Source organism: Euwallacea similis, chromosome 13 (genome assembly GCF_039881205.1).
Source record: "Euwallacea similis isolate ESF13 chromosome 13, ESF131.1, whole genome shotgun sequence".
Classification (NCBI taxonomy): domain Eukaryota; kingdom Metazoa; phylum Arthropoda; class Insecta; order Coleoptera; family Curculionidae; genus Euwallacea; species Euwallacea similis.
The window spans coordinates 4,330,070-4,353,656 of record NC_089621.1 but is presented as its reverse complement, the minus strand read 5'-3'; the positions used below and the strand labels follow the sequence as shown (position 1 = coordinate 4,353,656).

Genomic DNA, 23,587 nt, shown 5'->3' with positions numbered 1-23,587 from the left:
AAAGCTACCCACAAAGTCGCCTCTTAAAAAACAATGAATTTCCAATTTCAATTACCAACATCCACTTTACTCCCATACAGAGCGCACTTACACCATTGAGGGGGAAAAGGACAATGCATCTCTCATAAAAGAGCCGACAAGGACAGCCATACGAGGACCCTAAGGTCCTTTAACACATACCTGACCAGGTAACTGTCGGCCGGCACGACCCCGACAATCGCCCGGTAGATTTCGCGCCGAAAACATCCGAGCATCGCTGGTAGGTACCCATCGCGTACCATTAACCAGTACGACCAGTATTTTTGATTTCTCGGATTTTGTAATGGGTTTTTTCGCGAGTGTCGATCGATTTTGAGTGTAATGTTCGTTTGTTTTTGATACAGTGGTGAGTGGTAGTTGTGTGAGATATTGAGAAATTTCGATTTTGATTTTGATTGACATTGATTTTTTCGCAGTCCCTTTATCATAAACTTCAAACTAATCTTACGGGAATCAACGTTTTAATCATGATTTTGGTTGTCAAAGCATGATAAGTTGATATTCTTGAATTGGGGCTCATTGTCTTAAGTTTACAAAAGAAGTACTATGAAAGTTCACAGTTGGCAAAGGTTTTTTTCTAAACCATTTGGGTGTCTGCCTACACGTTTCAGTTATAAAAAAATATCACCTGAAGGCAGGTGATCAAAGAATTGAGTGGACAAATCATCACATCTGCTTTGGGAGATATGATCGGCACATGTAAGATTCAGCCTAATATAATGTAAACTCAGCTGATTACATTCTCGAATCATGGGTCGATTCATAGAATACATATTATAGTGATTCCATTGCCGTGCAATTAAGAAGCAATTAGGCAAATTTTCAACTCAAAGCCCACATCCTGCTTCCTGCAATCTTTCATGTGCTTGATAAAAATGTTCCCATGATTATAATAATACATTATTAATAACTTTAATCATAATTAATGAGTACTTACCCCTGTAGCAACTAAGCTAAGGGCCACATTAGCAATTTTGATCTGCTTATTGGCGAAACAGAATTTCGCATGGCTTAAATCCACAAAGAGTAGGATTACTTCCCTGCTGTCCTAAACAAATATTTTTGTTTGGGAAAGTGGTATTAATGGGTGTGGATTACTACCAGGTAAAGAGCCCTTCTGGGACAAATTATGAGGGTTTTCGGTCCTGAGGTTGAGCTTTCACGGTCAGTTTTAGAGGCAGTAGGACAAATCTGAGGATACGAGTGATGAATTATCCATTCAGAATGAGTGAAAATTACCTAATTTAGTGCTGTAAAAGCACACATTACTCCTGATTTAAGAATGTCGTATTTAGGTATTATTAAAACATTTCTTCTTTTTCCTACTCAACATTGAGAGGAAACTTACCTTTCTTCCTTAGTGACCATGTGTCAAGCACCTATGTTATGCCATTCCTAAAGATTACCAGTTTCCAGAAATTTTTATTGGCCTGGAAACTAGGGGTAGTTCTGAATCACGTATCCCGTATGTGTAGAGGCGATATCCTGCATGGATAACATTAATAGTCACCATGAATTTCTTCCATTTTGCAGCACAGCAACTGATTAATAATCTATGTCTTTACACCCTTCGTCGGCAACCATCAACTTACCAAATTACCAAAATTTCCATCGGTCAGAAAATAGCGTATAGATAATCCTGTTTCCCATATTAGTAGAGCAAATCAGTATTGGGCCAGATTCCTGAATCTGGAGAGCACAGCGTTCCTGGCGAATGACATAAAAATGTATTTGCTGACATTCTACATGACGTGAGATCTATCTAACTGGCATTATCACCAGGGACCATTTTACTCCCCAGATTCAAGAATCGGGTCCTTGGTATCTTTTAATACAACTCAACGTCAGCCATTTTCGTCTTCCCTCTATCAATTTTCACACCTTTATTTTAGATGTAGTTTTAAAATCGGTAAAATATGCTTAAAAGTAATACCCCGCATTTGAAAAACTAAAAAAGATATGGCAACTCGGTTTATGCGGTCCTATAGAGTGTTCATCAAGATGGTTAATTTGAGGCGTTATTTTGAAGTTACTGCTTTGCTGATTTTCGAGATATCGGTGCTTGAAATTTGAAAAGTGAAAAAAGGAGATTTTAGTAGGTTAAATAAGTGATTTTTAGTTGCGATAAGTTTTGTTTATTGAGCAAAATCTAGAAAACTAGAAAAGGTAAAAAAACGTACAGGATGCTTCAAAACTATGTGTACGTAACTATTCTTGCGCACTTCTTGTATAATTTCTCTTTCCCATATGCTAAAACATGTTCGCTCGTGTTTTTAATAATATGTATTTTTAGCGACATGGTCTGCACTTAAAACCAGGTAGATTTATTCCACACTTCATTTTCCTTCCATCCTCTGGAGAAAACTTCTTTAAAACTGAGTACATTTTAACTTCAAATCTCCACTTACGTAACTCGAATTTCCAAGTAATTGCACTCTCCAAAAAGGGGCAAAAACTGAGACACAGCCCTGCCTCTTGGCTTTCATGCAAATAGTTTTTATACCCCATATATGTCCCATAACTCTTCCCCATACGACCGCACAGTGGTTTTTAACGGCATTATGGACTACTTTTTATATGGGAGGCACAAAAATTAGTTTCTTTGACCTTTTTGAATTTGCCAAAGAATTTTTTTTTCAGCATGAAATTAACTGTAAATGACTTAACGATACGAAATCTTTCAATAGAATTTTGGGATAAACAACGTTCTCCAATCTCCTGCACTTAAACCGGATCATTTATTTAACGTGCAACATTTGTCAATACGTCATCGGCTCAATGGAGTGCCCTAGATGACTTGCAGTACCATTATTTTTGTCCCCTGTGGATTTTGGCTCAATTGCTTTCGAGATAATGCACTTTTTGTTGTTGCAGAGTCTATTATCTTCTTGTCGCTGCTATAATGGCAGGTTTAATGAAAATATCGCATGATTTTACAGAAACACCCCCCCCCCCCTCTTTGTTTGGATTATCCAAGAAATTTTTATAACTACCCTCGTATTACATGCATTTTGTCCATTGAGTCATATAAGAACTAGTTCAAAGTGCACCTTTAATTCAGGATAGTGATTTATATAGATAGGACCTTTCTACCTCTCCAAGTGCATTCTGAACCGATAGACCTTTCAGAAACTAGTCTTCATGAAGGGACTTATGGGAAAGACCTTTTCCCTTGACATCCCCTATAGCCTGTGCATAAATTTTACCCTTATCAATGTTGAGACAGTAGGAAATTATTTCCATTCGTTTTATAACGTAATAGGAAGGTGGGATACGCTATAAATTAAGTCTTCGAGAGAGATGCTGCAGTTCCGGGTTGCATTAAAAAGTTAGAAAGTTAGAGGTAAGAAGGGGTAGCTCGTCTTCTCATTGTTTTCGACCCTTCCTGTTGAAGAGTTATTGTTTCAAGACAATAAATTGTTGAGGAGCCGGCAGCTGGGAAAGGCTTGCCGACGAATGATGGCATGAATTTTGGAAAAAACTGATGATAAGTAATGTACAATTCATACAATTCAATAATATCTTGGAACTTCTATCTGGAAAAACTGAAATTTTTACAGCCGCTTCCGATTATGTAATTGAAATCTTCTTTCTCTCAACCTTTCCACCAGCATTTTAACCAATGCCTTCACTATCATTAAAGTTGATTGTAAGTAGATAAATTCAGAACTTATTAATCCTTAATTGGAGGTTTAGAACGTTTCAAAACATGCCGGGTTGTGTTCGGTTTGAGAAAACCGGAATTAACGATAATAATATAAAATAAAATAAATAATTTAATAAATAAAAAAGATAATAAAAAAATTAAATATAAAAATTAAGAAGATAATAAAAATTGAAAGTTTTAAAAGGTAATGTGTAAACAACTGAAATGTAGACTTTGAGAACTTGTTCTTTAATTCAAGATCTCAAAAATTCTAGATATCCCTATGTTCCATCAAAGAAAACTGATATTCTGGCTACAAGTTCTGAAACACATTTCCCCCTTTTTCTCATGAAATTTTACACATCACGTTTCAACACATGTTGAGAACTGATCTCCCTTCGATTAATATTTCTACTACGTTAAATATATACCGGGCGTTCCAGTCGTACGTAGCAAAGAAAATTTGCAGAATTACTATCAGAATCAAGAAAAATAACTATTTTTCAGTAAATGTCTAGAACAAAAAATAATAATAAACTTCAGAATGCTTTTAGAAGTATTTTCCTTATATTTATATTCTCAGATTCATTATCAGAATTTGCGTTACAGATGCTCTGAAAATTAACTAAAATTTGTTATTATGAAATTCCCTTCTGTTTTATGAAATTTTTGGTTTTTCTGAAAATTCAGAAGTTGTAGTTCTTTATTTAAGGGCTCTATAAACTCAAAAATAGACTAAATATTTCATCTTTGACCCACGTAAATTGACGAGAAAATTTATAAATATTATAGTCATTGAGAATAGCGACTTTAGAACTACTTTGCTGAAATCTAGATATTTGAATCTACATGTAATTATTTGAATTTTCATTAGAACAGGGTTTCATACAGTCACAAAAAATAGCAAAAAGTGTTAACTGGAGTAACTACTGTCGTCACGGTATAGTTACCATTTGTATGGCCATATGGCGCCCCAGCAACCCCTTTTACACCACTTGAATGATTGACGCATGCTAAATATTTTAATAGAATCAAATAATGTACGCTAAATTCAACAAATTTCATAGCAGTGGCGTAGAAGTCAAAATATGAGAAAGGGCATTTAAAAAATATAGTATAGCCAGATATCTATCCAGGCCTTTAGGGCAGAGTATCAATCTGATTGTGTTCATTTGTAAATTTTTTTTCATAACACAACAAACAAGAAAAAGACTTAAGTTTCAGTTTTTACTCCTTTGATGCAACTTCTCTATAAGTCAGTATATCATTGTCTTGTTAAGCGATGAAAAAAAAATTTACTTTTAATTTTTTTTCTTTAGTACCTTGATAAACCAGCATTATCGCGAGGATAAGTTCCATATAAATTCCTAAAGAAAGGCATAATTAGGCAATTTTCATTTTTAATGGAAATTATTTTCCAGGTAAAGTTATCATAAGTACTTTGAACTACTGCCCTCAGTGCCTGAAAATACACAAGTGGCTTTATCAGAGAGCTAATGTCAGGTGAAACTGCCACTTTTGGAACTTTATATAACTTTGCTTTCTCAGTTGAAATTCGGCTAGTAATGAAACTCAAAAACTGCTCAACTAATTTCTTATATTTAATATAATTATGGGTGACCCCAACCTTTATCGGCATAAAACTGGCAGCATAAGAGTGGCGTGGGAGGGCCCAAAATACATTTTTGAAATTAAATCGTTATTTTATGAGAATTTTATGCCCTTTTGGGCACGACGCGGAACCAAAAAAACGTGCTTAATGGTGCGAACAGGTGATGTTATTCCTCAATGCCCGTCAGGCACCTGTGTCTCTAATTTGTTCTTCGATCTATAATTTTCCTGTTAGGTCTGTTAATTATCGTAGAGACCTGAAAACTGTCAAGTCAAATGCAGTTAAATTCGCAGCCTGTTTGGACTCACCCTTAATGCGCCCCTTTGGCAAAAATCCCGCGTCTTTCAAATTGCATTTTGCTGTTTTTTTTTCGAGTGCAGATGCATGCAGCATCTCGCCCCAATTTCAAAGGAATCCTTCTCTCTCTTTCACTTCCGTAAGGAATTTGAAAAGAGCCTCTGCCAGGTGATAGCTTTAACCTTAGTACAAGGGTCGGGGCAGACCCTACAACAATAAGTGATCTAATTTTAAATAACACAATATAAGGGACTAAATCTCGAAAAATCGACGAAGGCTGCAACTGATTTTCTCACGATTTGTAATTAAGAGTAATTGTAACTTAGGCGTATGACTAGGCGAAAAGGGGCTGGTCTATGATTATTTTTCTAGTCATCAGATACAATTAGGCACCTAATTGCCTCCCTAGGTCACCGAAAAGAAATTCCCCGAGACAAGAACGAAATGGAAACCCCGCTTTCTACGCTAATGTGCCATTGCGTGACACCCAATCTACAGGGGTGTGGTTGGCCGAACAAAGCGGTTGACTAACGTTTTGATTGTCACAGTCAAGTTCAAAAAAATCTCCGCAAAATCATTTACAGTCTCTTAAACCCTGATTGTGCTGGATCAAAGGGTTTTTTCAAAGGGCATTAGGTTCGACTTTGGTTCAATGTTTGCGCTTAGTGGGCGGCGATCGGGATAGCTGAAGGATCGGTGGGGGGATCGCGGTGATTTTTTTTTAATATGGAAAACTTCCCCTTTTTATGCAAATGAAACGCTTTTTATTGGGCAAATATTTGGAAATCTCACTGAAGGACTTTTCAACGAAATTTAGCTAAAAATTGCCGGTTTCAAGTTAGTTTAGCCTCCATAATGTAAATTTTCATAAATTCTGTAATTACTCGAAAACTCTAAGGCTATAACGGATAGACCCTCACTTCAAAGTTTTACCTCAAAATACTGATAATAGACTAAGAATCTCCTCGTAAAATAAATAGCGTGTCTCGTTTGAAACTCAGTTATGGAGTTGTGAATAGCACGTTTGATGAGTTACATGATATTTATACCCAAAAAAATTGTAGTAAATTCTATAATTTCACTGTAGAACGTCTGATTTGAAAAAAAAAAAAAATTATTAAGAGTCTACATTCTTAGCGTGAGAAGTTCCTGAAAATGCAAATTTGCCCAAATCCTCCCATTAGTAAAAAATTTTAGGTAAAACTTATAAAATTTCTCTCAAAATTCATAATATACTGTAACATCACTGGGCTCTTATCACAAATCCAGACTTGATATGCCGCTGTTTACTAGCCAGTATGTTCGATAATTTCACAATTTTTTAAAAACCTTCCGGCTAAAAACGAACAAAATTTCATTAAGAAATTTCTCTTATTTTAGCTCCCATAATTTTTCAAACTTCGATAGAACGTAATCTGAATTTCAACCTGAAATTAAAAAAACTCTCATTGAATTGTAGAATTCAACCATGAAGCGAAAAAAGGAGTGTCTCATACGTATATGAAAAAATTGTATTTGGGAAATTGAAAAAGAGCTAGACGTTCAAAATTATTTAATATCCACCTTTTTTTCACAAATCCTCGATTTACCCGAAAACATTGAATGCATAATGATTAGGTCTAAGAATGATTTATTAAAAGATTACTTAAATTGCACATTCTGTATAGCCTGCCATAAGACTTCCCATTTTTTGCGTGCACGACGATTTCTTCTAGTTTTTATTGTAAAAAACACCTACGTAAACGGTAAATAACTTGATAAAATACCGTTCAGCAATTTTCCATTACTTTTCTTTTCCTTTTGAAAATTAGTGAAAAAAGGCACAACTCAAAAGCCAAATTAGATTTATACCATCGGTGTTTACCATAGTTTGATGACATTTTTAGGAAAAGGCTTCCCTGTGGCACCCTTGAGCTAATATATTGACCTAACAGCTTTTCTCTTTCAATCTGGATATTATCGCGTTTAATTTGGCTGTACTTCTCGCATATTGTCCGTGAGTTTGTTATTCCGAAATGCTTTCCCAGGTAAACGTTTTTCACGTTGATTCTCATAAAAACAACCAAATATTCATTCAAATGTGGCTGGAGTGGACTCAGGTACTTATTGAATTGTAGCTACTTCTACTATTGGAACAGCTTTCTTGACATTCCTTAATTTACCTACTACAGTGGAAAACACCTTATGAATTTCCTTTGCTATGCTCTATTCCTAACATTTTTTGAGCTTTTAGGCAGGCTGATCTGACAATTCTATCCTTTTACATCTAGAATTCTAAGCATATTCCAGATATCCGAGGATCCGGATCCAGATCTACTCTCAGGGAGGAGTGCCCATCATCTTCCTAAGCGATAAAGTGACTAATGTATTTTAAATTTATTGGTATCAAAGTCTTTCTTGCGGTATATCTTCCATCCCATCTACGTTCAATTACAACTACCATTGACCAGTACCGACCATTTCTGTCCCGTCTTTACTCGATACCGCTTTCAATATGGGGAACTACGGGACAAGAAACCGACTCAAATTAAATTTATTTTAGGCCTGATATATAGGGGAGGAACGTAATAAGATGCAAAATATTCAAAGACGTTTTACTCGACATGTGGGAGACGTTGGTACGCTCGTGCCGAAACTTCTAAGTGGAAAATTATTCAGAATGCCCTTCTAATGGGAATACATGGAACCACTTAAGAATGTCCTGTTGTTTGTGTTCAATTTAGCCAAGAAGGTTTTACAACGTGTTAATTTTTAAACATTCTGCATGCTCCTAGCTAAAAACGAATAATTTCTGGGTTGGCATTTTTATTGATTTCTCTAGGGCTTCATGGAACACCTGTCCTAAAACGCTCAAGATTAACTACTTCCCACCCAACAGGTCCTATTAAAAGTACTCCTCTTTCAGACTATTTCGTTGAGTTTTTAACACAATAGCAACGCCCCTATGGGGAAATGTTTTATCAAAATTCTCCACGCTGGGGTTAAAAATGCCTACAAATAATGAAAACTAAAACCATAACCGCCGAAGTGAAATTTATTGCCTACTCTCTAAAAGGTTTTATATAGAAATTATTAAGCATATCGAATTCTCCAGTATTTGAGCTTTTTTTAGCGGTTATTTGATTTTTTTAGGCTCTAAAAAGTGGTCCGTAAATCCTATAAAAAACCGATTTTTGTGGTATAAAAATTCATAAAACCACCAGTAGTGTCCTCGCCCCTTGTTAATGTAAATGAGGCATTTGAATATGAGTTTAATTTATCGTTGCAATTTATCGTAAACCAAGTCCCTTAACAGGGTGCTTACTTACCGTAACATTGAAAAACACCCTTTATCCCTAACGAAAAAATTAAATTCAATCAAGTTTCTGAGAGGCTCATATCGAGCTTTCGGGTCAAATTTCTTTTACCCGAAACCAGTTACATTTCTACCGATGATGGAAAATAAAAATAGTGTTCTGGGGAAATCTTTGGTATTCTTCTAGTTTTAGTTTACTTAAAAAAAATAGAAATTAAATGCTAAAAAAACGTTACATAAGCTGTAGCAATCATTAGAATGCCGTTGGGCTTATCACACGAAGTTATAAGAAAAGGTATTCAATTTCATTAAAAAAAATACGCTTTAGGTCGGCTAAACCCAGACGCGTTAATGGAGTCTTAACTCATCTCTTTATTTCGCATTTTTCGGATCGAAAAAGCTTCTGAGATGTCGAAACTAAAAAGAAAACAAAGATCTCCGCAGAGAAGTATATTGATTTTTGCAATCAGCTTGCAGATAAGGAAAATTTGACTGGAACTTTCCTTTTTGGAGTTCAAAGGGAGCCCACACTGGGTGCAGTTGCAAAAAGTTTAAATCCCAAACCAATCGAGATGAAAGGGGAGATTTGAAATTAACATCGCTAGGTCTACTTAAAAAGGTCTCACGCTGTTTTATTTGCGAGATTCGCCCTGATACTGGGACTTATGGTTTGTGGCCGTAATCACTCCCTTGTGCCCATGATTTACTTCATGATAAGCAGAAGTCAAACACATAAAATATAACTGTTGTGAAGGGCGACTAATCTGATTTTATGCTCATGCATTTTAATGCGATTAGCTTAATCACGAGATTTATTGAGTTATTATTTCCAGGCCACAATGCTGAAATGGACCGTGCTTTCTCGGAGAGATCCACAGGACATCAAAGAGAACCGTTTATCTGGCAATTTCCAAAGTACTGAGTCCCTACCCAACACCCCTCGACAGAAAACCAAACGCCGCAGGTCCAGTGCTTGTAGAAACAGAAAGAGATACAGTTTAGATGCTTTGGAAGCAGATAAGGAGAACCAATTCCATTCCACCCCAGTTAAAAATTCATCCCTGCATGAGGCTTTGAGCCATTTTAGAGATCTTAGCAATCTAACGCCTCCGACTCGCGATCAGAAGCTGAAAATTAAAAAAAAGAAGGAGTGTTTAGAGAACCATGAGAAACTAGTGAGGGTAAGCGATGGCAGCAACTATTTCACCCCATTTGAAGCTGTGGATTCCCACATTGAGTCCTTCATGGCTGAACAAGTGTGCAGCTGCAAGAAGCCCTCGAAAATATTCTCCTTCAATGAGGAGAAAATAACTCAACCAAAGAGCATTGAAGACGTAATAGGAGCTACAAATAAGGGTAGTTTGCCAAGATTGAGGCCTTTGCAGGAAGAAATCAGAGTGTCACCTCTAGTCCGAAAATTTCTAGATTTAAAATTCAGCAAAAGTAACGTGGAAGCTGAAATTAATGAAGATTCTTCTTTCATAAACGATATGTCTTTGGATAAACTGGTAGAGGCTCTGTTGGAACGATCATCTTCTAGTGTTGTTGCAAACACTAGCATGATCGTCAATGTAACTTCAGAAAAAGATGCATTAAGCCACGACAAAGAGAGATTAATTGACATTAATTCTGAAGCTTCATCGGACTCAGGGTTCAAAAGCAGCACAAACGAGAACTTACACAGAATAGACAGCGGCTTCCTCTGCAAGTGCAACAACAATAACTTCCCGAAAACGCTCAAAGAGGAAAAAACCATAATAGAAGTCAATGAAAGTTACAGAGAGAGGTGTGTGGATGTGGATGATTCAAGGAAACGACCGAGTACAACTCCAGAGGAAGTTGACTCTATTAAGAAGCCCAAAACCGACTTCACTCACACTTTAAAAAGACAGAGATGTGTTCGAAGGAAAAAGTTAGAAAACTTTCGCAAGAAACTTAGCACTATCAACACCTCATACATAGAATCACAAACAGTATCACCATTTTGGTCCAATCAAAAGCAGTTTCACTTTCCTAGTGATGAGGATACCTTCCCAACGCCGTCTGCAGGGTTTGAAGTGGAAAACACACCTCTTAGGGGGTGTTACCTTGAGAACAAGGACATTCTAGGCTCCCATGTGGATGATTGCAACAGGACTACGAGGAAGTGTTTGATATTCGATTCTCCGAAAGTGGACACTTCATCCAGCTTTGCGGACAGCACTGGAAGAAGCGCCATCGTTGATGTGAGAGGAAGCGTGGATTTGAGGATTTTTTGCAATTCTGCAGGGATTTATGTGAATGGTAAGTGGTTTGGAATATAAACATTGATTTGATTTAATACCCTTATGGTGTTTCAGTGATCCGGTGCCACGACTTGTATAGAGGAGATGGAGAAGTCGTTAATCCGTACGTGAAGGTAAGATTGCTTGTTTGGGGATTCTTGAATTTTAACGTGATGTATGTTGGTAACAGTACATTTGTTGATATAATCTTTTCACTTTTAAAATTAACTGAAGATTTATTCCTCAGAGTTTGTCTAGACACTAAATTAACACCCTGTAGATAGTGTGACTATACGCAGTGCAAAACAATTTGAAGCTTCCAACATATACAGGGTCTCTCATTAACAAAAATCAAATTTCCGATCTCAAAATGTCAAGGAACTTGTTTCTAAAAAGAATAAAAAACACCTCTTCCATCTCCCTTTTTACGTTTGTTACCTTTCACAGGACCCCTCCTTGGGCACCTGGTCAGTAAGGCGATGAACGGCCTTTTTCAAATCACCTTTTTGAGAGTGTGTTCTGTGATAAAAGCAAATATTAGAACCAAAACTTCCATTATTTCTGTTCCCAAATAAAATTCGGATAAATAAGAATTAACATGGAATATTCAAGCGATAAGGTGCCAGAATCTCCCTTGAAAAGAAAGATCTGATTTATCTCTGACTGCACTCTGGCAAAAGCGAACTAAATTGTTGGCAAACATCGCCAGAGGTATCGGATATCCAAGACCTGTTGTGTCAGTCATCTTGTGCAATGTTGACGTGAAAAGATACGATGTCTCGTTGAATAACTTCTCTTGAGAGACCCGCCAACATGTGGAGATGTCAATGAAAAACGATATCCCAGACTCTTTCTTTCCCTTTGAACCGGCTTTCTTGTTGCTTTTATTTATCAAATGTACATCAATAAGTGAGGCAAATATCTTGAGGTAGCTTTACCCGCTTGCTTAAGTGGTTACCGCATTTACAGGTGGCCATATATGACCGTTTGACCAGCAGTAGGAGTAAGAAAAAGAATGCAGTCCTGCAACGAACCGCGGTCCAAAGCAACTCTTCAAGGCCGATTTTCAACCATACCTTCAAGTTGCCGAAACTACCTGCAGACACAAGAAAACGACTGCATATCGAAATTTGGCATCGAGAAAGGACCACTATGTGAGTACATGTACGATCGTTTGTTCAAGTTTAAATTCGATATAGATATAATCTCTCCGTTCCATTTGTAACTTCGTCGGCTGAGGGAGTGCTCCAATAAGTCCTCATATTTCCCCAAAGGCAGGCCCTTCTGACATATAAATTAATTACCTTTTTGTGCCCCGCAATAATAAATAATAGCAGCATCAGGGAAAAGTTGGTGGGCACAAGACGGCAACACGGCTCTTTGGTTGCGCATTCCTGCCGATCGATAGGAAAAGAGGAAATTCGCGGGAAACACACTTTCCGGCAGCTGAAATTACCTCCTTTCCACCCCTAGCCAAAGCAAACCAATACGAGGCTGATGTGCAGAGAACTCGGGGGCACATTTCGATATTGCAGTGATCGCGCTTTATTAAAAAATCATCATTGACCATCGTCGACTAATTTTAATTTTCATAACTTCCTCCGTTAAGTATAGAAAACATTCTTCGCGTGGCAAAGTAAATTTACAAAATTAAATTTTCCAAATCCTCAATCTTTTTTCCTGGATCCGGCAACAAGGCTGGATTTTCGCAATCTGGGACTACTGGATAGCCTCTCGTTCCAGAGAAACCTCTTAAATGGTCTATCTACGTTGCGGTTCTCCCCCATCAGTGTCGATTGATTACGAAATCGCATGTGTTTGACTCCTAATTTCCAGTGTTAGTGCCCCATTTGTACCGGCTAGATTATCGTGATAAGTTCCGAATGCTTTGACCAAAATTGTGATATTATATTCATTAGGAACAGTAGTGCCGCAGTACGGAAATTCGGAACGCCGCTCAAGTTGCTAATGACTTAAACCCTAATGAGGATATTGTTGAACTGTTTGAAAATTCTTATATTATTGAACCAAATTTAGGCTTAAAGGTAAGAGTGTGCACCGTTTTTATTACATAAACTGATGCCAATTTATTCATGTGATATTGATTCTGAGGACTTTGTTAGTTCGGGTTAGTTCAGGTTAGTGCTTTTATTTGAGATCAATGACGTAACTACAGGGGACATGTGCCACTTCAAGTTCTGGATATGTAATATGTAATAAGCTGCAAGGCTCATGCATCGCAGATAGAGAGCGAGCGCACCGCTCAGCTCGGCACGTAAAATTTCCGACTTTCTGAGGGAAATTGAATATTTGGCTTTGCCTTTCTGCACCTTTGATGCACATCCTGACGATTAATTTCATGCAATACAACCCGGTTTTTCAGACTCCTGGCAACTTTGTCAGCAAGACAATCTCCATGGAAATGGAGAAATCCGAGGAGAGCATTTTTTCCCATTTCCAATTATCGTACTGACAGATTTGCGAGGAGCTCGAAAAACGCGGCAGTAAATTTAACTTTTCCTAATCACGTAGAGCTACATGAATGTTTATTACAAATACCTGAAATAGTTTATTATTCAGTGGAACTGAAAGCGAAAAAGCTAATCGAGTGCATGTTGAAAAATAAAATTAGATCGCAGGAGAGAAAGGTCCAAAATTTAAAGTTGAGGTCATAGCTGGGATTTCTTGGCTACTTTTTCGGGTTAATCAGCCGGTAACACTGACAAAGGCTCTTCACTATCCTGCTAATACTGTCTGTGCAAAAACTCGCACTTAATAGCATCAATGGTCCCAGCTTCGACTGCTGGTTGAGCTTCAATCTCAGTTTAAAAACACTTCATCTGTCAGCGATTTGTTAACTTACAGTTATCGCTCTTTAGCTGGACATTAAAAAACTCGCCCTAAAACTCAAACTACAATTGAATTTTAAATTAGGGACAATAAATAATCTGGAATTTCAGCTTTAATCTGATTTAAACTTGGATCTAGTAAATCGCCTTTGCTGTTTCATCCGAAATGAATTATTTCTGCTACGATCAGCAGTATCACGTGTTGGCGCAGCACTGCGACTTTTTTTGCATTTTTTGAGTTCTGCCTTCACTGGATTTCGAGCTGACTTCGATGGAAGTCTGATCCTCATCATCTTCATATCTAGGATGTTTGTTTCAGTTTCGGTTAAGCTCATTACTCTTGGGGTTTCCTCTCTATTGCAGCCATATCTCATTTAAGATCTTTATTCCGTTTAAGTACACTGCGGTTGCCGAGCTAGACTCCAGAAGATTTCTTAAGATTCTCTGACGAACTAGATGTAGTCTCCCTTTGTGTAACTGAATTAAGGAGTTTATGGCAAGCATACTCGATTTTCATAAAATCCACTTGAAATCCTATATTTCTACGCAAAATAGTAGGTTTCGAAACTCGGCAAGCGAGAACCAACTTGCCATTGATGATTGCGAAGATGTATGCTAGTTCAATGCTTATCTTTCACGATGGTGTAGTTTCCTTTATGTCTTTTCCTCTTCCTGTTATTGAAATTGAGTACATTTCCGTCATTGCCCATTTATTTCCAGATTCTCATCATACTGCGGTTCGTATAATCGTGTTCCAGTTGCATTCAGAGTTCATTCAAAGTAAATTGAAACAGATAAATTCTGCAGTTCAATTTTTGCCAAAAAGTCGCTCCCGTGCGATTCTATTATTCGTGGTTCTAACCATTTTAACTTTGATCACCATAATCTTTCTATAATAACTTCCTTCAGGGTCGTTCTTTCTCGGTGCTCTACAGGTTGTTCGGAGGACGAAGGCCGGGCCGTTGAAACCGCAGGTTCGTTTTCATCAAAAATATAATTAATTTTTGAACACAAACAATTCCTTGCTGAGGCACACTGTTATAACATCGTCTAATGGAAAAGTAAATTCACGTGATGATGGGGTGTTCATCTGGCCCTTCATCTCAAGCGGTCCTGGCAGTTGCCTCTGTGAGCACAAATCAAAACAAAATTGCCTCCCATCCACCCTATTTTCAGAATATACAGCATACATATGTAATAAGCATCCATTCTATTCCCATTACACTTGAATGGACAGTTGCTCGCCACTATTGGCAGACCATCAATAACACACGGATAATCATGCATCAAACCGAGCGAACACCTTTAGCTTATGCGGGTGGGCCGAATTATTTACATATTTGGGGGTTTATCCCTTCCCTAGAAGTACTCATTCGAGAGTAAAAGGGTTGAACGATGTAAACATTCTATACATATATGGAGGAAATCGTTAGGGAAAAAATCGTTGAGTCTCCCACGAGAAGGGCAATTTGGGTTCATAGCTTTAACACGACAAATTAGAAGGCTTTTCTTATCGCCATCTCGAAAGTTATTGGAGCAGGGAAAAATGGTCGCTAACCCACCGAAAAACAACTTTAATGATTGCGGTCGGGGCTGTCAAGCCGGGGATAAATTAATGTATCAAGAGTTCACGACAATGCAATCAGGAAACACGCGATTATTTCAATTTTTTCTTGTCCAGGCAAAACAATGACGAACCCCCCTTTACCAACGATTTTCTTTGGGCCATTTAAATCATGTGGGTAGATACAATAATTACAAACTTACCCTTAAAACCGTGTGTACGAAAAAACCCTTTCCTTGTGCTCTTAAATCATCTCTGGCAACTTGGATTCGACAGACGGCATAAAAAGTTGTTTCACCCTTGTCTGACCTGTATTTTTTCGCTTTAGAATGGAAGAGGGTCTAAAAAAGGACACTTCTATGCAAGGTGATCGGTTACTAGAACGGAAAGACGTGGATGGCCGTTAAATAAACTGAAATTTATGGTTTTGAATGTGTTTTTGGCGAGATGGCGCCAATTTTTTCATAGATTAGAACATAGAAAAACAAGAGGTAGATTGCGAAACTGGAGGGATGCTTTTCGGCGATAGTGCGGAGGGAAGGACAGATGCCACAGAGCCGCGACAGTAGAAAAATGTAATACCTTGGGTTCGAAATTTTAGGAAGTGCGTACTTTACAAAATAGCATTTCCTAACGAGTGTCTTACAACACTTTCCCGAATCTTGCTGTGCGATGAAGAAATCACAAGAAATTGGCACACATTTGAGCACATTCATTCTGAGCGGTGTATTCTCTAAGCCGTTGTTCTTACTGCCCCAATTTGCTGATTTATTAAAATGAAGATACCTGCCGTCATTACGTACCTAGTTATAAAATGAAACGTGTTTAGTCACCGGTTTCAATTAAGGAAATTGTTACTTTTTATATTAAACTTTTTTCAAACTTGGATTCGTATGCTAATGTACAATCTCACGAAACTTGTATCTTAATGTACTACATTTAGAGTTTCTTGTTGCAGGAGCAGCGAATTTTTAGGATGCATGTCCTTTGATGCTCAGGATGTCTGCAAGAAGGTAGGTCAGAATTTTAAGTATTGCTTTTTTACATGTAGTTGGTATTGGAATAGTGCTATAAATTGGTTTCATATATTCTTCAAAATAGTAATTCTGAATCTGATAATAACACACCAAATTGGTGTAATATTTATCATACTGCATTAGATATTCAATGAATTGTGCTTTTTATTTATGCAAATTCCTGATGATAATCTTAGATGCCCTTTATGTCGCAAACTATTGATGGTTATCGCCATCTTACCTCAGAGATATAACGGATTTCACTACGAGTCAAATAGTTTTCAGTATATTAACGATCCCTCTAGGTATTGGGTCTCTCGTTATAAATGTCCCTCTTTTATCTTTCTGGTTCTTGATTTTCTAAAAGAGTACTTTATATAAAATGCGCGAGCTTTTTTCCCTATATAAGATTTGGCTTTATCTCTATAGTATACAGTGTGCCTCAAAAAGTGTGGCAGCCCAAGCTCCTCCTTTTTTTAATGGCATACTCACAAGTCCCGAAGGAGAAATGTTGCCGCTCGTAATTCATCATCATTCCTTTGAAAATTTGTAAAGGTAAAATTCCTAGAATCCGAGAACATAGCTGAAGTTCATGAATATGGAAACTTCATAATTATTAATTTAAAAAAAAACAGTGTCGTATCAAAGAGAGCTTAAAAGGGAAAAACGCCAAAATAAGAGGCGTCGCTTACTATTCAAAATAAAAGACGACGAAGACGCTATGAAAAACGCAGTTTTCCACTGATTGTTATAGATATTGATAGCTCTCAAATCCTAATTTGACTGCAGGGTCGTATCAAGAAGGAAATAAGTTAGTAAAATCTAAATTTTCTCGACACATGGCTCACTTTTAGGATACCATATTTGGAAAATATAATCTGATATCTGAAGCTGAAATAGTCAAGTTTTTAGAAATGTACGGACAACGACGGTGCTGCTACAAAATCTCTTTCATTCATCTTCATATATAAATCCTCGAGGAACGCAAATATTGCATCGTTAGTACAGAGTCCTAGACTTCTAGAAAATGAATTGACTGGCCGATAAGATGTTGTTTCTAACAAGAAATAACATAATTTTCTTCTTTATCAGATTCTAGATTTTTATGGAAAGGGTAGGAAGTAGGGCAATGGGCCAGTAATTCCCGGGAGATTAATGATCTCCCCTCTTAAAGAGAGGGACCACAAGAGCAAATTTCAGAAATGCAGAGAAATCACTATACAAAAATTAAACATGAATTACCTCGGCCTTGGCATCCAATGCAGTAATACGAAGCTTCTTAAAGATCTGAATAAAGATTCCGTCGTCTCCAGACGCGCGTACATTTTTAATATTTAAAAGGATTTCTGTGATTTCGTCGGCGTTAATGGGACTAAGGAAAAACGATTTGGACATTAACATTCCCCAAGTATACAGGGTGCTTCCTAAATATTCGGGTGATATTCCGTGAGTCAAATTAAAAATGTAAAATTTCAATAGACCGTGGGACACGCCGCTGAAATTTCTGGACGAGCTCTGATATGCCTAAAAGGCACACTAGAATATTATTATTAAACGGTGAAAATTTTAATTAAATCTGCCTAAGCGCTAGAAAAAAGCTTTTTCATATTTGGCTCAACGAATATCTCCTTAAAGTATGCTTAGGAAATACCAAAGAGATCAGGCTCTGCATCCGCCTTCGCGGTCCGATCCGCAATGGACCAATAGAAGTCATTCAACTTCCCCGGCTCAAGTGACCCAGTCTAGAAAGAGACATGATTCCTCCTTCATGACTGGCCAAGCTTCCCTTAACCGACCAGAACTGCTTGCGGTCTGCTCTGGTCACACATATTCTTCGTCGATAAGTCGATCCGTGTCTGTTGAGATGCCGCAAGAAGTTCGAATTTCTGTGAAAAAAATTATTTATGTAATGAAGGGAGAGAATGATCCTCGAGGAGACCCTAAGCCCCCAGTCGTCCACAATCTTGGGACTCAGTTTTTAATGTCTCATAAATCTCGTAAAACCCTTGAATGAAAGCAGCAAACTGCCCCATTGGAACTGGACACAAAACTTCTCGAACCTGTCCTAATTTGCCATCGAATACACTCGACCTAACGGGAAATGTCGAACCTAAAAGACGAATATTTCCATATTTCTAGAAATGATTTCCGGCTTTTCTGATACTTGACTTCCAGGCTTTTTATCCAAATTTCCGCTACGAAATAAGCGTTACGTGTTGAACGTTTGCGTGCCAGCACCTAATAAAAATTGTGTTAACCTTTAAGTAAATTACCTTTCACATTATCCGTTTAGAACCCCTAATACCATTATTTGTTGAACGCTGGATACGTAAAAATATGCTCGACTCATATCAGTTTATCTAAACTTTTTTGGAAATTCGAGGGAAAATTCGACAGGCGATTAAGCGGAGCTACGTAGTCTGGAAAAACATCGTAAAACAGGAAATTGTTTCCGGGCTGTCTGTAAAATCCCAAATGATTGCGGATATTGGGTCCCCGGTAAAAATGGTCGTTTTCCTTATTGATTGGATGTTTGCTACCTGGTAATTTCATGTGGGTAATTGGAAAAATTCAATCCCGCTATGAAACAATCTTTGCGATTATTGAGGGTCGCTTCCGGTTGCTACGGCAATAAAGAGGTCCCCGTGTAAACCTTCCAAAAAAATGATCCTGCAATTTTCACCATTTGACAAAGCACCTACTCTACTGCTTAATAATCTGCTTTCACGAGTTGATCCTAAAGGCCATCAATATTCCTGCTTAAACGACATTCCGCCTTTCAGATCATCGAGGGTCGTTACAGATTGCTGCCGCAATCAGAAGGTCGGTCAGGCAACATCGCATTAACCGATGACCTAGTCGAAAGTGACCTCCACGTGACCGGTCACCAGGTCATCGAAATGGGGGACACCAACCAAGAGGGCTGCTGCAGCGAAAGCGTGGTCGAGGAAGTGCTCAGTTTTGACGGCTTCGACAACGACTTGAAACGGTAATTTTACTCTCATTGCACCCTACAGTTCTCACCCTTACACACCACAAGACATTTCTTAGATCGACAAACAAGGCCATTTTGAACGAGCAGCAAAAATATGCAGACGAACACCTTTTCCTTCGCTATCTGGAATTGGACCCCATCGAGGGACCCGAAGCCATTCCTGCAGCGCTACAGCGGAAGGCTACCGGAAATAAATTCGGCAGGTAGGTCGTTCAGCCCAATTAGCATTTCCTGGATTCTCATAGTCTGGATATTTAGGACTCCTTTTACCCAGACGAAGAGGCTTTCCAAACCGGCCAAGTCGGGATTCGGGTTTTCGGTGGTATGGACCCATCCCCCCCGGATAGAACGGGTGGAAAAGGGGCTTCCTGCTGAGAGGGCTGGTATTTTGCCCGGAGATTATATCATCTTCGTCGACAAACACAACGTAGTGATGATGCCTGAGATCGATATTCTCAATCTTATTAGGTAAGACCTCATAAATCCTAAAAATATCGAACAAAAAAGAAAATTTCTAGAACAAATTGAATAATTACACATGGCGGATTTTCTCATAAAGCCGCACGAAACTTCACACTTCAGAAATTTAATTGAAGTAATCTCATGCACTTTATACGTAAGCGGCGCTTTACGTGATTCATGGCCTTTGTTCCAGGTCATATGGAAGTCAATTAACTCTGGAAATATTCCGTCGAAATCCTTCTCGCAACGGCTCAGTACCTAGTGTCCATCAAAAGTCCACCACCATCGTCACTCCCACGTCATTTAGGACTGACAGCAACGTGAATTTGCCCAGCAGTACCTCGGCAGTGACAACGGTACGCAGACCATCTACAGTGTGTTCAACTAATACCGCTTCTGTCGACTTCAGGAGGAGGAAGTTGAATCTTCCTCAAGTGACCTTCAGTTCGGAGGTTGGTGATGGGCTTTTAGTTTAATGTCTCAATTTATTATTCTGGTGAAGTTCTCAAGTATATCAAAAAAACCGTGAACCAATTCAGGGTTTTTGTGAATTTTATTGTCTTGGTGAAGTTAACAGATTTTGAACGTGAGGAGTCATCTTTTCATTTTTTTTGTACAAATACTATTTATATTATATTATTATTTTAAGTTGTGTTTATCATATGTATTAATTCTTTTTTGGAGATGCTCAGAAGGGGAAACTAAATTCCTTAGGCCAGTATTTGAGTCATGAATTGTTTGTGAATATTGATTATTTACTTTAGTATAGGCACATGATTTTAGGCTTGAACAGATGTTTTCTAATACTGCTTATTTTTCACTATTTCGAGTCTTGTAGGTGTCTATTTTTTATTACATTACGTTAGCCAATATTCTATTTTTTGTTAATTTATTTATGCGTTTTTAATACACAGTTTTTTATTTTATGTTTTTGTTTTTCCTATATTTTTAGTATTGATCGCAAATCTTGCATTATGAGCCATCCTTTGCGAGGCGTCAAGTGCGCCATAGCTATATGAATAAGTAGAGCATGAATAACTGAACTTGGAAATTCTCAGAACTGGCTACCTCACATTAACGCAATCCATTAATTTCTCCATTCATTGATTTCTTCTAATTGTAGATGTTACTCGTACATCAAGTTACTTGGCAAAACATTGAGTTTTTCCGAGAAAAAGTTTCAAACTTTTAGCGTTTACGCAAAAATAATAAAATTGCCAAATGGAAATTTTCATGCAAATCCGCTTTGCGACCATTCTAATGATTGTTACAGATAGATGGAAAAAGAAATTAAGCATAGAAAGTTACAAAATAAAGAAGATAATTCAGGAAATAAAGCAAAAAATGAGATTTGATTATCAAATGTGAGTCAAAGTTAGTATATGGGAAAAATGGATAAAAAACATTGCCCATTATTTTTGGACAAAGTGCGTGTAAAATCACTTTCTGCAGATACCAATGTGCCCCTGCTTTATCAGTATCGATTCTCTAACGAAGTTAAACTTCTCAAAGAAGTGTAAGAAGAAAATTCATGCGGACGTGGGTCTGGGAAGTTTAGTTTTCGAGGTACAGGGCGATAATAAGTTCACCAATATTAAATGTACGCGCCCTCGCACTTTTGAAGCAGGTTCGCTTACGCACCTGCAGAAATGAATTTTACAATCATTTCGTCTAAAAATAGGTAAGTTTTTTATCCATATATTCCATATGTTGACTTGGAGTCACATTACAAAATGGAATTCCATTTTTTTATTAACTTCTTCGATGATATACGCTCTTCTGCAGTTATGGACGTGCATTTAAATTCAGTAAAAGCGGGAGAGCGCAAAAGACAATTTTCAAGCAAGCAGCAGCTAACAAAAATAAATCAAGTGGAACGTATAAATGCGGAAAATTGCTTTTATGGCATACAAATAATGCAAAGCTGCCTGACTTTCTTCTGGATTATTTTTTAAAATCATTCATAACCAGCTAAAAAAATGGTTCCATTTCCAGCCTTTAAAAACATCATTGCTGACTATGTTAAATGATTATAAAGTACATTTTCTCTCCTTGTTTGTTAGAGAGGTTAATAATGGCATATTTATGGCTCATTATTGCCATGGAAATAAATTCCAGATAAAACGTCACCGTTGTTGTTATGTTTTAAGATGTGTTGCATTTTTGTGTTTCTCATTTAATTTATTTTTAATTTAGATAAATTTATTGTCATTTTTTCACACTTTAGACCCCACAACGTCTCACGCTTTAACATTGACGTTCAGATCATAATGGTGAACTTCACAACCTTGGTCTATGATGTACTATTATTAAACATAACAGGACAAAGCAGTCCTTCAATTGAAGCGTAGCGTAAAATATGATTTTTTTTAAGAAATGGCCAGTGGATCAATGCAATACAGTCAGTGATGGTTAAAGGGGGTCTAACCTCTCGGGGGAACGTATAATCATGTAGATTCTAATAATCGCTTTATCCGTCTCGTGGAGTAAATCTAAATGAATATTTTCATGTCAAAATTTGAAAAGAAACTACATAAAGCCTCTTCTTAAGTATAAAAACTCTGCCAGACTAAGAAAGATGTGTGATTCTCTCAGTTCTTTCAATTGTTAGAATTTTGGCCATTTTTTAGCCTCATTATTTTACTATATTAGAAATCTTTCCTGATTTCCCAGAAACCTTCCACCAATCCTGAAGAGGGCAGGAAGCGTGCTATGTACCAACTAATAACCAAAGAGCAACAATACGCTACTGCATTGCAATTCGCCACAACCAGATTTGTCTCAGCTTTAGCAGAAAGAAGGGACTTAATCACCCCTTCAGAACATAAACTGCTCTTCCAGAATTCTGAAGAGGTACTTCAAACCAATATTCACTTCTGTTTAATTTACTTAAGGTAAAATTTAGCTTCTCCGAATAACCGAAGACATTTTGGACCATTTGGTGCATGAAGATGGTGAGATGGACACTGCCTTATTGGCTAGAGTCTACCAGTGTAAACTCCTCGATATAAAATCGGCCTACAAGAGATACTGCGCGGGGATTAAAAAAGCTGATTGTGTTTTAGCCAATAAAATGAAGAATTCTAGTTCAGATTTTGTTAGGTAGGTACGCAATCATCTGCTTTGATTTGCCCAAAAACAATAAACCTACTGTGCAGATTTGTGCAATGCCCAACAGTGCCCAGAAGGAGGCCGGACCTAACTTCTTTCATTCACAAGCCTTTAGAACACTATAGGGAAATATTGAAGTTTCTTATTACCATACAAGGGCAAACCTCTCCTAAGCACGAAGATTTCTCTGTGATAGGACATGTTGTCCATGAAATGCAGGTATGTTTCAATAATTAGGAATTTACGAGAATATGTTAAATCTGTGCTGTTAGATTACCTACAGGGAGATTACCTCTGAAGGAGGATTAATGGAGCCTTGCGGAGAAGGACGTCCTCTACTCTCAATGCAGGATTTAGAGAGTAGATTGGTGTTTACTAAATGTAAGGTACTGTACTCCTTCTTTCTCAATTATGATAATCTTTAGGTGAGTTCGTAA

The 23,587-nt window shown here is 37.6% G+C and overlaps 2 protein-coding genes across 3 annotated transcripts in view; one reads left to right on the top strand and one right to left on the bottom strand.

Annotated features, from left to right (window-relative positions):
- Positions 1 to 217: 217 nt before the first annotated feature.
- The window catches only part of PsGEF (Protostome-specific GEF), a 30,581-nt gene continuing 7,211 nt past the window's right edge, over positions 218 to 23,587 (top strand). For both annotated transcript variants that reach the window (XM_066396010.1, XM_066396011.1), the window contains exons 1-13: positions 218 to 385; positions 9,723 to 11,172; positions 11,229 to 11,287; positions 12,123 to 12,307; positions 16,525 to 16,579; positions 19,366 to 19,571; positions 19,634 to 19,780; positions 19,836 to 20,045; positions 20,233 to 20,491; positions 22,713 to 22,892; positions 22,945 to 23,141; positions 23,198 to 23,369; positions 23,423 to 23,536. In XM_066396010.1, coding sequence (XP_066252107.1) covers positions 9,729 to 11,172; positions 11,229 to 11,287; positions 12,123 to 12,307; positions 16,525 to 16,579; positions 19,366 to 19,571; positions 19,634 to 19,780; positions 19,836 to 20,045; positions 20,233 to 20,491; positions 22,713 to 22,892; positions 22,945 to 23,141; positions 23,198 to 23,369; positions 23,423 to 23,536 — 3,228 coding nt within the window. In that variant the 5' untranslated portion in view covers positions 218 to 385; positions 9,723 to 9,728. The remainder of the gene's footprint in view (positions 386 to 9,722; positions 11,173 to 11,228; positions 11,288 to 12,122; positions 12,308 to 16,524; positions 16,580 to 19,365; positions 19,572 to 19,633; positions 19,781 to 19,835; positions 20,046 to 20,232; positions 20,492 to 22,712; positions 22,893 to 22,944; positions 23,142 to 23,197; positions 23,370 to 23,422; positions 23,537 to 23,587) is intronic.
- The window catches only part of how (protein held out wings), an 89,981-nt gene continuing 84,969 nt past the window's right edge, over positions 18,576 to 23,587 (bottom strand). Inside the window, exon 8 of the transcript XR_010752439.1 lies at positions 18,576 to 18,587. The gene's annotated coding sequence lies outside the window, so the exon portion shown is untranslated. The remainder of the gene's footprint in view (positions 18,588 to 23,587) is intronic.